Below are 14,776 nucleotides of genomic sequence, written 5' to 3'. Positions count from 1 at the left end.
AAATATGATTTTTATCTTTACGTGTGTGTGTGTGTCTTTATTCATATGTCTTACAGCTTATTTAAAATGACATTGTGCGTCATGATGCGCCCATATGGAGCGAGCGCAGATTCATCTTTCCCTTTTAGAAGCTGTGTCAATTCAACCGGAAGCCAACAGGGCCGTCCTTCAACATAAAAGCCCAACTACTGCTCAGTGCTCCCTCTAATATGTGCGCACCAAACGAGGGTGTTTATTTTGAACCAAACATGCATAACTTGCATCCTGTCTGTCTGTTTACCAACTTGACACTGCAATTCGTGATACAGACCAGAGAGGAGTGTGGTTCAAGACGCAAACGGAGTCGCGCACTTAAGCCAGATGCACGCAACATCAGATTCCCTCTGGCACAAAGTCAATCAACTCAAAGTTTTTTCCAAATTTCTGGTTGTCTCCGAAACATCGTCTATTAAGTCTATTGTTTTTCTTTCTTTTTTTGTTTTTATATGAAGAATGGGCTGCGCAATATCAGGTCTGGCAGAGAGAGCGGAGTTTGGGGCGAGGAACACTGAGGATGCTGCTGCTACCGCTGTTGCGTCTCCAAGCGAGGATCAAATTCAAATGATCAAGGAGTCATGGAAAGTTATCCGGGACGACATAGCCAAAGTTGGGATCATTATGTTCGTCAGGTAGGCCTAAAAGTAACCTTTTTTCTGCACTTTTGTCCAGTGTTGGTTGCGCATGTAAAATAACTCAAAATTGAAAAGGGAATTAGGCTATTACTGGTTTGGCTGATTGAAAAGGTACGTGATGATGTAAAGATATAGGATGTGATTATTTTTTAGAAATGTTTATTTATTTTGTTAAATGTGGGGCAGGATTCTGTTCATAGCCAGTAGGCTAAATAATAATAATAAAAAAGTTGTGTAGCAGTTACGTTACCAAATGTCTAAATATTGCAACCAAATGAAACCAACCATTGACAAAATAATAAAATTAGGTCCAACTTCTGATTTCAATAGCAATTCTCGTTCTTCTCTTAAAAGTGGAGTAAGCGATTCCGGAGAATGCTTGTTGTCAGAATCACTTTATGTAAAAATCGGGGAATATCTCCTCACCATCCTCTTACCTTTTTGTAGCTTAGGCTACTGTGTGCGCTGATCCAATGTTAATACATAGCAATTGGCTCTGCAAATGCATGTTGCTATGATGGGCCCTTTTCTACATAGCCGTTAACAGAGCCTAGGCTGTGTATTAACAGTGGGGTTTTTTTTAGCGCGAACACACTAGGGAGAGGTAGGGTATATTCACTGATTGAAAAAACAAATTTTCAAAAGAAGCATTTTCCAGAATTGCTGAGTCCACCTTTAAATGGCCCAGACTCAACAGTTGAACCTTTTCAGACGGTTTAGTGAAACCTCTGCACAACCTTCTGATCTACTGGCCGGAGACAGAGCTGCAGAAGGTTCCCAGATCCACAATGGTGACACTGCTCAACCCCTAACACATGCCTCTGCCCTGCCTTCCTCTGACCCACAGCTTGGGGAATGGCAGGACCTCCGCCCCCCCCCCCCTCTTATCACTACATATCACATATTAACCACATTACATAATAAACACACAGCTCCAGGTCTGCTAGAGAACCATGCAATTGAAGGCACCACCAGCCATCAGTAAAAGTGCATTTGATCAATCAGTATGACTGCCTGCATCCGGGAAAAACCTCTTTGACCTTTTTTTGTCAGGGAAAAAAAACAAACAAATTAAAGACTATGAAGATAAAGAGCGGAGTGGGCGGGACATGCAGGACGAAAGCTGATAGAACCACAAGAGCCACTGCCAGGCACATGGCTATGGAGGCCCAATTAATGCCATGATCGTGTCCTCTGTTTGACCTGGACGGATGAAGAGATTGACCATGTGTTAGCCTGGAAGCACACACAAGGCTTTTTGTGGTTGAGGGGCACCACAAATGCCTATCAGCTTGGTATCTCATGATGATGACTGAACACTTGTCACAGTAAAGCAGCACATGGGAATAACCAGTTTTTCACTTTGTGCTCGCTCTGAACTCAACGGACCTCAGTCCATGACGAGGGGATGTTCCTCTCGATCATAATTATACGAAATGACAAGACACTCAAAAGACTGGTGGGCTCTAAAGTGCCAAAAAATGAGTTCTCAGTACAACCAATTAAAATCCCTTGAGTTATGCAGTGCTACATTTTGTCTGCATGTGTGCACGCCCACAAGAGGTAGGGTACAAATGATGGGGACAAAATAACCTGCTCTCTACATGTTGCTCCTGCGTCAACCTTGGTGTAAAGTATATTTTGAAAGTAATGAGCCAAACTATTGGGTTACATAATCATATGAAAATCAATCATATTATAGCATCCAAATAGACCTCTTTGTATTGTCAACGATGGCAGAGCTACTCCTCTTTTCACAGTGGCCATTAGAGACCCTTCCAACACCTATACCCATCGACTGTATGTCTATCCATCAGTGAGGCCACATGCTATTGACAGCTGATGTTTTTATTCATGAGGACCCTGCTCTGTCTTTTTCAGGTGTGGAAAACACATCACTTTTTGCCTCTCGCTCACAGTGCTGGAGGATATGCTAAAAAAAAACACAACAGAAATAAACAGAAATATAAAAAAGCTTCTGATTCACCTGCCACACCCACACACATTTTAAAATATCGTTTATCATAAATGCCTAGCTGCTCGGTGTGATGTTCAGGTTGCCTGTGTTAAATACCTGAATATAAGTGGACATTGCATCTTGTATTTCGTACAGCAATCAAAGCAGTGCCATTTCACAGAGCTGCTCTCAGCTCAAGGCCATGTTTCAACCGGTTTAAAACGATAAAGCTTCATTGTTCACGTTCTCCAAGTTCACCTCACAACAACCTCGGATGCCTGTCATCAACCCTTTAGTCCTCTCATCGTTTTCCATCAGACAACAACTATACTGAAGGAGAAGCAGAATTGACAATGAGTCGTGAGCACAACAATACAACTCGGCGCCCATCCAGAAGAGGCAACTGTGTATTCTGCCACAGCGTGACTAATCACAGGTTTCCTCAGCTGGAGTCTGGAAGGCTTCCTGATTGAATGACAGCATGCTTAAACCTCTTAAACCTACTGAAATTGATTAAGGATTTGGAAATCTAGCATTGGACTTCCAGGCTCTGTCCCCAGACCTGATAGGTTTAGGCATGGACATGAGTGGCATGGATTGTCCTTGGCTAACAAACACACAGATACACCAAGAAACAAAATTAGATCAGAAAGGCACACTCTAGAGAGAAAAGCTTGTGATCCGCTAACGTAGATGAGCTGAAATGTGCACATTCACCACTCGTCATCACGGGGGATATACAATTCTTTGTCTGTCCACATTCTAAACTGCTGTGGGTATAATGTCATCTCAGTTTTGGGGCTGGAAAAAAAAGGGAGGATTTGTTTCAGTGTGGGAATGAATATGACAGCGTTTGTCTGCACGAGTGTGTTTCTCTCAGAGGGCTCACGGATGGCTGCGTGTGTGTGCTGTCTGTCGTTGTCTTGGTAACAGGTTGTTTGAGACCCATCCCGAGTGCAAGGACGTCTTCTTCCTGTTCAGAGACGTGCAGGACCTGGAGAGGTTGAGAACCAGCCGGGAGCTCAGGGCACATGGCCTCAGGTCACTCACTCACTCACAGCACTTCATGACACAACATGTCGCAATCTTGACAAATCACCCAGGTAAAGCATGCATGTATTGACTGGGAAGGATACTGATATCCAATACCCCCCTCCCCCTTTTTTTTGGTTGCTTCAAGTCATTAAGTCAGGGGCTTCTTTTATGACCATCCCAGTTAATATGCAGAGATGGTATTATATATTTTTCTGTGGTCAACAAATCCGTTAAAAAGCCCATAAGCAACAATGTATAAGTCCATCTCTTTAAAGTTCTAATTTGTAATGTAATCAAAACAGTAATCTAACATGTGTAATCTAATCATAACAGCTCACTAATATGTATTACTTCTTAACACGCTACAGTAACGTCCCTAACACAGCTGGCTGGGCAGTGGGCACTGTAGTTTTGTAGCAAATAGATGTTTGTTTGTTGAGGACTATTGTAAGCAGCGGATAGATACACATTTGATGCTGTTGTGCAGTGATAACCACCTTGTTTGTATGGTGTATGTATGGCCATAATCCCTATCAGATGAACCAGCTGTCGTGTCCCAATGTGTTTCATTTGAATTAATTTCAAACTGGATGGCATCTGTCCCTTTTAATTACACAAAAGTGGGTCATTTATCCTGGAATTGTTGAATTGCCACTGTTAGATTTTTCCTTTCGAGCCTCACACTACTTGTGTAGTACTATTACTTTTTCCCTGTATACCCACATATTGGGAACCACTGTATGGTGAGCATGTGTGGCAGAAGGACAGCAGATGGGCAACTATTTTACTAATAAAATACAGTGACCATCCTTATTTTTTACTAAAGAAACATGTCAACCAGGGATTTTTGATGAATTTTTAAGTAACTTTAGTGGAGTTGTACTGCACCAATACATATCAGGTTTACACATATGAATGATATAGAACCTCAGTCGAATCTTGTTTATTATTCTCCATGCTCTACCTTTCATTTAGGGATCTGTAACCACAATATATAAAAACCTTGTTGCACACGGCACGGTTACAGAGCAAGACAAATTTTTAGATGGGTGGCAGAGCAAAACCCCTCAGGTAGTGGTGTCATTAGAACGTTGCTAACCACTCTGCTACGGACACACAGCTTGTAGCATCTATCACAGCCACTTGTCTGTTGTTTCCCAGGGTGCACCAGGCCTCTCTTTGTTCCTCTTCACACGAGGCCAAAAGCAGACAATTACCTCCTGAGGACCTAGGGGCACAGAGAGGCTAGCGTGGCATCGCCCGGGCAAACATGTGTTACACATCCCAAAATGAACCAGCAGCTATCGGACTCAGTGATAAGGTCAAATGGCCCTTCAGCCGCACTCAGGGACATTAGAACAAATGTCCACGGTGGCACCGAGACAGAGGGGGGCTTAACCAACTGGAACACTTTGTACCATATTATTCATCTTCAATACTGTCACGCAGACACTCTGCAGTGATGGCAGACACACCTGCCAAAGCAACAAAGGAAATTGATCTTTTTGTGTTCTGTGCATGTGAAAGAGCAACGTTTTCGAGGGGGGTATTCAGGCTGGAGTCAGTGATTCTGAAGAATGCATTTTGTCAAAATCGCCCTTTGACAAAATCAGTGAATATCTCCTCACGGTCTGCTACCAGATCCAGTGTTAATAAACAGCCTAGGCTCTGTAAATGGGTATTTTGTTAGCTAAGGTGGGCCCCGTTTGTTTACATACCCTATGTTTACATACCAGTTAACAGAGCCTAGGCTGTATATTAACACCATCTCTTTCAGTGTGCACACACAGTACGGACAGGTGGCGGATTGTGAAGAGATATTCACTGATTTTGACAAAAAGGTGATTTTGACAACGAGCATTCTCCAGAATAGCTGACTCCACCTTTAAGTGTTGTGCTAACGTTTGGTTTGCCTCAGGTGGGAGCTGGGTTGATAGATCAGCTATCAATGGTGTTTGTTTTTCTTGGCATTTGAGTTTGTGAAACTGCAAATGTAAACACACGGTCCATTGACACAGAATAGTGTCACTCTTATCTACGATCCGTGTATTGAAACCCCTACCCCCTGTATCTCTTTCAGGGTGATGTCTTTTATCGAGAAAAGCGTTGCCAGACTGGACCAGCTGGAGAGACTGGAAGTTCTGGCTCTAGAGCTGGGAAAGAGCCATTTTCATTACAACGCCCCACCCGAGTACTACAATGTAAGACCAACGATTATCCCATAACAGTGCTGCTCTTGTGACGCTGCTTTGTTCATAGTGGTAGGGCACCAATTCTTATAGCTGTGTATCAGACTCACCATTATACTGAGACCCCTAATGTCAAAGCAAGCTGAATGGACTGACACATTGACTCAGACACTGAAAAATAAATGAAACACACATACTCCCACATTAAATACAGCCTAAGTATCTTGCGTTATTATTTTTTTGCAGTACGTCGGAGCAGAGTTCATCGGTGCCGTGCAGCCCATCCTAAAGGAGAGGTGGACAGCAGAGCTGGAAGAGGCCTGGAAGGTAAGTGTGTGTTTGTGTGTGTGTGTGTGTGTGTGTGTGTGTGTGTGTGTGTGTGTGTGTGTGTGTGTGTGTGTGTGTGTGTGTGTGTGTGTGTGTGTGTGTGTGTGTGCTATAGTGTGCAACTCAGTGTAAATGCCTGCCTGGTGAAATGGACCTTAGTTGTGCAGCAGCAGTGATGGTGACTGTGTCCAGGCTCAGGCTTGAGTGATGTGTAAATGTACATGTCAATGAACCGTACACATGAGCGTATGGAGAAAATGGAACATGGCTCTGTCACATCACGTTATGTCATGTCAAGTCAATATGTTATGTGGTGTTATGGATATAATGGATGCTCAGATATTTCTGCTGCTGCTCAGTGATTGTGTAGAACAAACACATATTATATTGATTGAGTTGTAATGTAGAGCTTTCTGGATGAACAAAATATCCCGAAGAAAATGACAAGATCTAAATTGAAGGTAATAATTCAGTACATCAGCTTCAATGAATAGCTTCCACTGCCCTCTAGTGGTTTAAGTCACTTTTTTTTGTTCCTGTGTCGTGACAAACTCAAGGACTCTGTTCCACTATTTATCAACCGTCCAAGCCTATTTGACACTCACGTTTCTTATTGCACTGCTTTAACATTGATTCAGGCAAGGCCAGGGCAAAACAAATCAAGCAAAGGACACATGGACGCTTAAAAAGTGATTGAAAACACATATCCTTCCAGTTCATGCTTTCATAAAAGATTATTCCCAAGGCGCTACTATCGAAATACTGCAATATAACCTTAGCACCTTAAATAAAACCCATTGGTTCAGAGCCCCAGATTTAAGTGAAAATATTTCATTTTCATCAGACTTAATATAATGGAGAATATTTCTTGTTTTTGACCTTCAGATAGCGAAAGTAAAACTATTATCTGCGAACAAAAGAAAACATAATTTCCCTCCCATATAACTCAAAGCTTGGTCCTTCAGCTACATGGGTCCTGACCTAGCTCAACGTGTTTTTCATTTGATTTATCCAGACCATGTTCCAGTTCCTAACCAGTCTAATGCGGAGGGGATACCAGGAGGAGCGCAGCCGACAGCGCCAACTGGCCCTCTCCCCGAAGGATCGGCCAGACAAGAGGCAAACGGCGCTATGAGACGCTTACTTCTCTTGACAAGACTGTTTTTACCAGTACAGCACAGCAATGTGTTCATGTAAATAGTGTATTATTTACTGTCTCCTTTTCTACAATACTCGTGTTTATCGTGGTCATTGTTTTGCTATTTCATGTTAATGGACAAAACAAAATACAGACATGCAGTGACTTTTAACAAAGCATTTTATTACTGAACTTAAATTCTGCCGCAGGATTTAGGAGCATGACGAGATGATACAAATGTTTGACAAAATATACTGGCTTGCCTTGTGATAGTGATAAACAGAAATGGCATTATAAGAATTATAGACGATACTTTTGTCTCTGTATTCATAACTCCAACAGGCTTTTCAGTAAACCTAAAAATTTCAAAAGATGTTGTGCCATTTAATTCATTCAGAAATGGTAACTCATTCACTTATAATTAAATACAGTACATTTTATTTGTGTTTAACATACAGCCAGATTGACCGCTTGGTATGAAACTGGGGGCAAAATAATATTCATTGTACTTCAAAAAGGTGAAATAAAAACAAAGCGTAAAGTGAAATTCTATCTCCATTATCGGGGTTAAGTTCAATACAGAAAAAATATGGTTTAAAATTCATCAAATCTGATATGATTAAGTTCCGTGTTTCCCAAGCAACAGTCATTTCAATGATTCTCAATTAAAAAAGAAAAAAAATCCAATAACTGTGACACATACCGGGACAGCTCCCAGCTAAGCCGTAAATGTAACATAAATAGGGACTCTTACAATTAAATATAATGAAAGGCAGCTAATCGTTGGGCTCCGTGGATTTGGCTCCAGATGTGACACAGCTGAAAAGGTGGAGATTCAATAAAGCTGAATTGCTTTGTCCTGTATGACAAATCCTCAGGTGTGCTGTTCCAGATCACCCACCATGGCACCGAGTAGCCGGGGATGAGACATTACCATGCAAATGGCATTATATCAGAGCAGTCACCGGGTGGATGAACAGTGATTCTGAGGCCGGGTGGGGCCACAGACCCAAGTGGAGGCCTTTCCCCATTCCCTCAGATAGGACAGGCCTGTTTAGATACCCAGGCGTATGTGAAAAGAGTCTGTTGCTCATTGGGTGGCTTTGGTTTTCTTGCTTTTGCTTTTTTTATCTTTCTTCTTAAGTCCGTCCATGTGAGCTCTAAGGAGGTTGGAGTACGCCTGGAAAAGATGGGTTTAGGATCAAGTTATAACGGCTCATTCATCGAAGACAGGGGCGATATGAAACACAAGATTACTTTCGACAAGTTGATCAATCAAGGGGACCGGGTAAATCTGCATGCAATGGGCCAGAACAATAGCTTCCAAACAACACTGAAATTGCAACACAAAAGCAGCTCAACCCACCATTTGAAACTTGATTACTTCTTTGGTGCTGACCTGAAAAGGCAAGAAATTAGATTTCAGCATTAAAAGCAAAAGATCTATGAGACCAAACATAAAAAAATGATAGGAACCACAGTAAGCTCACCACTGTGCTAATTTTCTTCTTGCCATCCGATGCTCTGAGGAGACATTTGTTGTCCACTGGCTCAAATGACTCCGAGTGGCCCTTTCTGGGCGCAGGCTTGGTCCTCCCGTCATCTGGAAGAAAAAAATAAACACATCCCATTCCAGCTGGTTAGATGTTTAAAGGGGAAACTTGCACATTCACGTCCTGATCAAACACTTGAATGATAATGGTCAAAACACAGGCAGGATCTAGAACTTACATTTTTTTAGCGTGATGACCACACTACCAGATGTTCTGCACTTCTGGAACAGCCGTGTGAGCTCTGTGAGGAACTGGACAACAGAGCAAAAAAACAAACATTTTAACGTACCTGTCTGAGTGATCCATTATGTTTGTGGCTGCAGCTCATCTCAGCAGCATGAAGAGTCTACAGAGTGATATCAGACACTGCTGGGTGTGTGTTAAGTACACTTAACTTAAACTGCTCTAGTCTAATAAGACACCCCCAACTTTAATGACAATTATTGTCCTCAGTTTTGTTGGAACTGTTGTCGTGAGGCGTCAACTTCCATTTTGGAACTGGTTGGTGGTGTAAAAAAAAATAATAGTGTACAAGTGTAACCGTGACCCAACTGGCAAGTGAGTATGGGTTCCTAATAAGAACTAGGAGGTAAGACTGCACATATTGGTCTATTAGTATTTAAGATAAATACTCAATTATAAAGCCACAAAATGTTTGCTTTGGTCTGTCTTTAGATAATACGTTAATAGCTGGGGAGAGCTTACTTGCAGAACAAGTCTGACTTATTTAAATATTTATGTATGATTCCCATTAAAAATGCCAGTTTATGGATATTTATTGTGTTCGAAAGTACAATAACTGAGCATATTTGGCAGCTTAACACCAAACCAGGGTTAGCTTCAGCCTAGCGTTAGCAGGCTAATGAGTCAGTTTAACGACTAGCTGGTCCAACAATTAGCTAACTGTTAGTGAAATACCGTAAGCAGACAGTGTCAATTTTAAGCCTCTTATCAATAAGCCCAACAGGAAATGTTCTTTTTGTTCTTACCGAGTCGTTTTCTAGCAGCACCATGATTCTGACTGCAGTTCAGTTGTAGCTTTCAGTTAGCTTCACCCACCGAAACCTAGCCGCTGTGAAGCACCAGTGAAGAGTGAAGCACACGTACTACAAGCCGGAGCCCCGCCCCGCGCTCCACTCTCAATACGGGGAGGGTGGCTTTAGCACAGCGTCGCCTGCTGTCAGGGAGGGGAACGCACACAGCGAGCTCCAGTCAGTCAGCTTTTATTTTAGATTTCCTTTTATTTTTAAATTTGTATGCACAGCATAAAAATAAAAAATAAAATCGCATACGCCAGGCATAATACAATTGATTTTGAAATACATTTAATTACTACAGTATAAACAATATATATATATACTGTTCAGAAATCATACATAATCTTCTTAGCACTTAACACCCTACATCTTATAAAAACATTGATAATAACTCTTTGAACATTATTGTAAGCTACAAGTGCATTACATTATGACAGCTGAGGATGGCATAGCTGGTATAATTTAATTTATAAAAAAAATATTCTTACTTTCAGTGCACTGTCCCCTAAAGAATTTGTTTATATATTGTTTTTAGCATTCATATCTTTAAAAAAATCTCACAACTCTGCTGCTTCTGACATAGAAAAAACGGCAACATAAATCGCAACTTTGGGTTAAATACTGTCTTGATAAAACATATTTGTGTAACTTTGATAAAGATGTCTGTCATCTTGACAGTGTGCAGTCCGGATGGTGCCCCAGGTCAGCTAGGAGCACGGCAAACTCAGAGTGCCAGTCTCTGTCGAATACCGCCCTGAGCTGGCTCTGCAGGGCTTTGCTCTTCCATACAGGGTGAGGAGCATCCTGGGAAACCACCAGACCCACTCCAGCTGTGGTCATAAAGTAGTCCCCTGACCAATTGGAGGTGCCTGAGGGGAAAAACGTCCAACGTTATCTGGTCAAATGATTAACCAATTCCAATACACATGCAACAAACGGACACATGAACTCAGAAGCATTTACATTTTAACTCAACCATTAAAGATAATCTGTTCACTCACCAATGTATGCTACTTTATCGGTCACCATGTATTTATTGTGGTTGACTCTGCTATGTGGAATATCAGACTGGTTTCCTACAGGAACGATGTACAGTTTCTGAAAAGAGAATTACATTTTTTTTTTGTAAATGAAGTGGCAATGATTTACCTAACAGCAGATATATATATTTCATGTAGTGTCTTACTATATGGATGCTGATATTCTGGTGAGGGCTGTCCATAGAGGCTAGAGACTGAATGAAAGGCAGCATAGCTGGATCGGAGTCCAGCCCACAGCTGATCAACATCCGGATCTTAACCTTCCTCTCGAATGCGGCCGTCCTGATGGCGTCGTCAATGAATGGCCAGTATCTGCTCAAATAAAGGACCCAAAGTGAAGAAAACGAAGCATGTGTATTTGAGCTTCTGAGGTGACCTTGTGGATAGGACTTAACATTGAAATCAAACAAAGCCATAATATTATACAGTTTCTACTTATTTAATATGATATTGTAAAGTAGGGGCTCCTTATCCAACACATCCTTTTTTTGTTCTTTGATGGAATCTGATCGATTTATGTTTTATCCCGTTTACTGTGATTTTTGTTTTTCTTTTACAGTATTTTGATTGTTCGAGAAATAAATAGATAAAACCAATCCAATCAAATCAAGCTGAAAGAGGGGACTAGTTTGATAGAGAGAAAATATCAGTGTCACCTCTGAGGCTTTTCGAAACGTGTGGTGGGGAAATACTCCATGACGGCTACATCCACAAAGTGTTGGGCGTCTGAGATGATGGAGAGAATGGCCTCCAGGTCCTGAGTCCTCGACGGAGGACAGAATGATGACGGGGAACCCTGAGGTGGAACACAAACGTGGAATAATGATGACCTCTAAAACATTTGATTCGCAAAACTATTTTTTCCTGGCTGAAATTGTAATACACACTCTACAGGTCATCACTTCTCTTCTCCATAAATAGAGACCGAATACAATAACAGTCTCCCGTAAAAAGGAACCAAAACCTTAAGGCACTCACTGCGAGGTAAATCCTGCTGGAGACATTATCATTTTCCACCAGCAGGGGTTGCTGTTGGTTGATGGTGGTGTCATACATGGCAGGCCAGGGCTGTGGCAGGGAGCTGTTGGACTGTCCCATCACCCAGTAGGACTGGAAAATCATCTGGAGGTCCTCTGCCAGACTGGAGCAGTTATAGATGACAACTCCCAGCTCCTTCACCTGCAGGCAAAAGTGAATTCTCAGGCAGTGTTGTATTAAGGCTTAACATGACGCATCTGTATCTGATTGTAGATTGTTGGTTTTCACCTGTGTGAGAGCCCTCCAGTCCATGTTGGCACTTCCAATAAACACATGTTTTCTATCAACGACCCAGAACTTGCTGTGGAGGACACCCCTCGTCAAGCGGCCAAAGTTCACCCTCCTCACCTGAACTCCTGCAAGACAACCACAGTGCAAAGTGCATCACAAATCAGTAAATAGTCAAGTCAAGTCAACTTTATTCAAAATTTCTCCAATATTTGCCAGACATACAGAGGAACAGAAAATAAACATCTCTCCGGCCTACGGTGCAAAACATTTTTTTTTATAGGATATCAAATAAATAGCCTACATTCTGAATACTGCACAAGTGAGGCAAAACCAAAAGGTGTAGAAAAGTAGAGACATTTAAAATGTGCAACATAAAGAACATTATTTGCAGTTTGTGCAATAAATAGCCTACTGCAGTGACGGTAGAACAGGGGAGTTTAGGCTATACTTACAAACCTTTCTCTTTCAACATCTTAAAATCGGTGGAGTTGGTTCTAACGCTGGGAACACTGGTCACCAAGCGGACAGACACATTCCTGGATGGCAGCTCTCCAAGTTGTTGCAGGATCTCCCTTCCCTATACCGAGGAAAGACCAACAGCTTTATTTTTTACCTTTTCACAATATATGCCATTGTCTATTCTTCCCTGTTTTAGTTTGATGACTCACAGGTGCGTCGGATGAGGAGTTAACGTTGATGTCTTCCCCGGTTAAGGTCCAGTAGAAAGAGGCCACATCCACTTGCTCCGTCGCCATTGAGATGAGCTCTTTCCAGGCTATCTCCAGAGGGATCCCGAACGTTACGTTGGCTTTGTATTTGACATGTTGAGGGATGCTCTCCACTAGCGCCATACTAAGAGATAATAAACAAAAAGATAAACTAAGACACGTGCTAAAGGGATTCTCTGAAAATAGAATAGAATAATCATTAAGTTGGTAGATGCAGATAGCCTACTGTGTGTTTAGTTATAGGCTACCACATTTAGATACTGTGCTGAAAAGCATCAACATGATTATCTACAATATGGACCACAAGTATTCACCAAAAATATCTTATTAAGATGAAAAAATTGTTATTAGCCTATTATAGTAAAAAAAGCTACTTTAATCCCAAATGCACAAGACAAATAATGGACTATTTTCTTAATTTAACTTATAAGTCATTTAAGTGATGCTTTTTAAGGTAGCCTATGTTATTGTATAGATATGTCATTGGCAATTCTTGTATTATATTTGAATATGTTTGGAAGAGTGTGTTCTATGTGGTGGGAAGGTAAGGAGTTGCAATTTCTTTTTAAAAGTTTGTTTACCATTATTTAACAAGAAAATATTCAATGAGATTTAAAACCTCCTTCCTAAAAATGTGTCATTTAGACTATAGGGGTGGCAGTGGCGGAGTGGGTAGGGAGGTCGTCCTCTGTAGTGCAGGGTCGGAGGTTCAATCGATCCCCAGTCTCCCCACGACTTGTAAAAGTGTCCCTGGGCAAGACATTGAACCCCACAGTGCTCCAGATGGTTCAGGGCGCGCCTTGCATGGCAGCTACTGCCATTGGTGTATGAGTGTGTGTGTTAAAGGGTGAATGTGGTTAGAAATGTAAAGTGCTTTGGGGCTGAGAAATTAATTTACCATAGATAATATTAATGCTTATAAAATTAATAAAAAACATCATATACAAAATATTGAATCCTAAAAGGCAACCTGAATGGCACATCGAGACAACCAGAGACCTTGAAAATCCACCAGATCATAAAATAAATTCCTACCAACAAAAAAAACTGAGATTTTTAAATACCCCTAAGACTCAGATCATCACATCAATTGATAAAACCTACTCATTTTCAACTACTAGGCTACAGTATGTTTCAAACTCAACAGCCGACAAGCTTTTTCAGCTCATCCGTCCCTTATGTCCATTTAAAAAGCACTCCAGTGTTGACAGACAGTGACAGCCTTACTGGGATCATTACCTGCACTGGTCCGTAGACGAGTTGCTGCCGGAGGTCTCGTGTGGGAGTGTGTCATGCTCTTTAGGGGGCGGTGGTCTTTTCAGCACAGCGATAGCGAGCAGGATGCCCACGACCGTCAGACAGACCAGAATCACGACTAGAGTCACACAGCTGGTCGACCTCTGGCAGCAGGATGTCCCGTAGAAGAAAAAAGGTGCAAGAATAAGACAGATGTGTTACACAGCACAAAACAGAGCGAGTAATCTGTGAACGTTCGATGCCGATGTAATCCTACCCCTTTGTTTGACACGTAGCTGTCATGGAGGCTGCTATACAAAGAGGTCATTTTTTCCTTTTTAAGTGCCTGTTAGAAAGTTGAAAGACCACATTATTGCCTCAAATAGTTTTAAATCTCAGAACAAGTTGGTAAAGAAAAAGCAACTCACACGAAGCAGATGCAAATCCTTCTCTACAACAAAAGTTTTCAGCAGCAGCACAGCAAACTTGCCTTCTTCCCCTCTAGCTTTCAATTGAAGTGATATCTCTGCTATTGTACACATATATCACACCCCAGTTCCTGTTTTTACTTTCATTTCAGGGCTTTGAGACATGTA

The 14,776-nt window shown here is 41.6% G+C and overlaps 3 protein-coding genes across 3 annotated transcripts; 1 reads left to right on the top strand and 2 right to left on the bottom strand.

Moving 5' to 3' along the window:
* Positions 1-492: 492 nt before the first annotated feature.
* xgb (x globin) lies at positions 493-7,314 on the top strand (the record flags this gene model as incomplete). The annotated part of the gene is made up of 5 exons (XM_080042797.1): positions 493-668; positions 3,562-3,669; positions 5,744-5,864; positions 6,099-6,179; positions 7,195-7,314. 5 exons carry the CDS (start codon positions 493-495, stop codon positions 7,312-7,314), a joined length of 606 nt encoding a protein of 201 aa, XP_079898923.1.
* Positions 7,315-7,490: 176 nt separating this feature from the next.
* On the bottom strand, positions 7,491-9,953 carry srp14 (signal recognition particle 14). Its single transcript, XM_080042070.1, has 5 exons — positions 9,860-9,953; positions 9,049-9,121; positions 8,808-8,920; positions 8,684-8,716; positions 7,491-8,497 (listed from the first exon to the last, which is right to left on the bottom strand). The coding sequence occupies exons 1-5, from the start codon at positions 9,881-9,883 to the stop codon at positions 8,408-8,410; spliced, it is 333 nt and encodes a 110-aa protein (XP_079898196.1). The 5' UTR covers positions 9,884-9,953; the 3' UTR covers positions 7,491-8,407.
* Positions 9,954-10,122: 169 nt separating this feature from the next.
* On the bottom strand, positions 10,123-14,701 carry pld4 (phospholipase D family member 4). Its single transcript, XM_080043094.1, has 11 exons — positions 14,609-14,701; positions 14,458-14,526; positions 14,184-14,344; positions 12,885-13,068; positions 12,673-12,793; positions 12,214-12,341; positions 11,926-12,126; positions 11,604-11,743; positions 11,094-11,259; positions 10,909-11,005; positions 10,123-10,776 (listed from the first exon to the last, which is right to left on the bottom strand). The coding sequence occupies exons 2-11, from the start codon at positions 14,506-14,508 to the stop codon at positions 10,574-10,576; spliced, it is 1,452 nt and encodes a 483-aa protein (XP_079899220.1). The 5' UTR covers positions 14,509-14,526; positions 14,609-14,701; the 3' UTR covers positions 10,123-10,573.
* Positions 14,702-14,776: the final 75 nt, after the last annotated feature.

This window comes from Ammodytes marinus, assembly GCF_949987685.1.
Source record: "Ammodytes marinus genome assembly, chromosome: 15".
Lineage (NCBI taxonomy): Eukaryota > Metazoa > Chordata > Actinopteri > Uranoscopiformes > Ammodytidae > Ammodytes > Ammodytes marinus.
Note: the sequence above shows the minus strand (reverse complement) of the source record. Positions and strands in the feature narration are given on the sequence as shown.

Bases quoted from the DNA above. Each gene is read 5' to 3' on its own strand.
- srp14 (XM_080042070.1), bottom strand. From the start codon at position 9,883: ATGGTGCTGCTAGAAAACGACTCG. The intron at 9,122-9,859 runs GTAAGAACAAAA...TCTGTTGTCCAG, and splicing joins TGCTGCTAGAAAACGACTCG to TTCCTCACAGAGCTCACACG. The intron at 8,921-9,048 runs GTAAGTTCTAGA...TTTTTCTTCCAG, and splicing joins GGTCATCACGCTAAAAAAAT to ATGACGGGAGGACCAAGCCT.
- pld4 (XM_080043094.1), bottom strand. From the start codon at position 14,508: ATGACCTCTTTGTATAGCAGCCTCCATGACAGCTACGTGTCAAACAAA. The intron at 12,794-12,884 runs GTGAGTCATCAA...TCCTCGGTATAG, and splicing joins ACTCCTCATCCGACGCACCT to GGAAGGGAGATCCTGCAACA. The intron at 12,342-12,672 runs GTTTGTAAGTAT...GTTGTCTTGCAG, and splicing joins TAAGATGTTGAAAGAGAAAG to GAGTTCAGGTGAGGAGGGTG.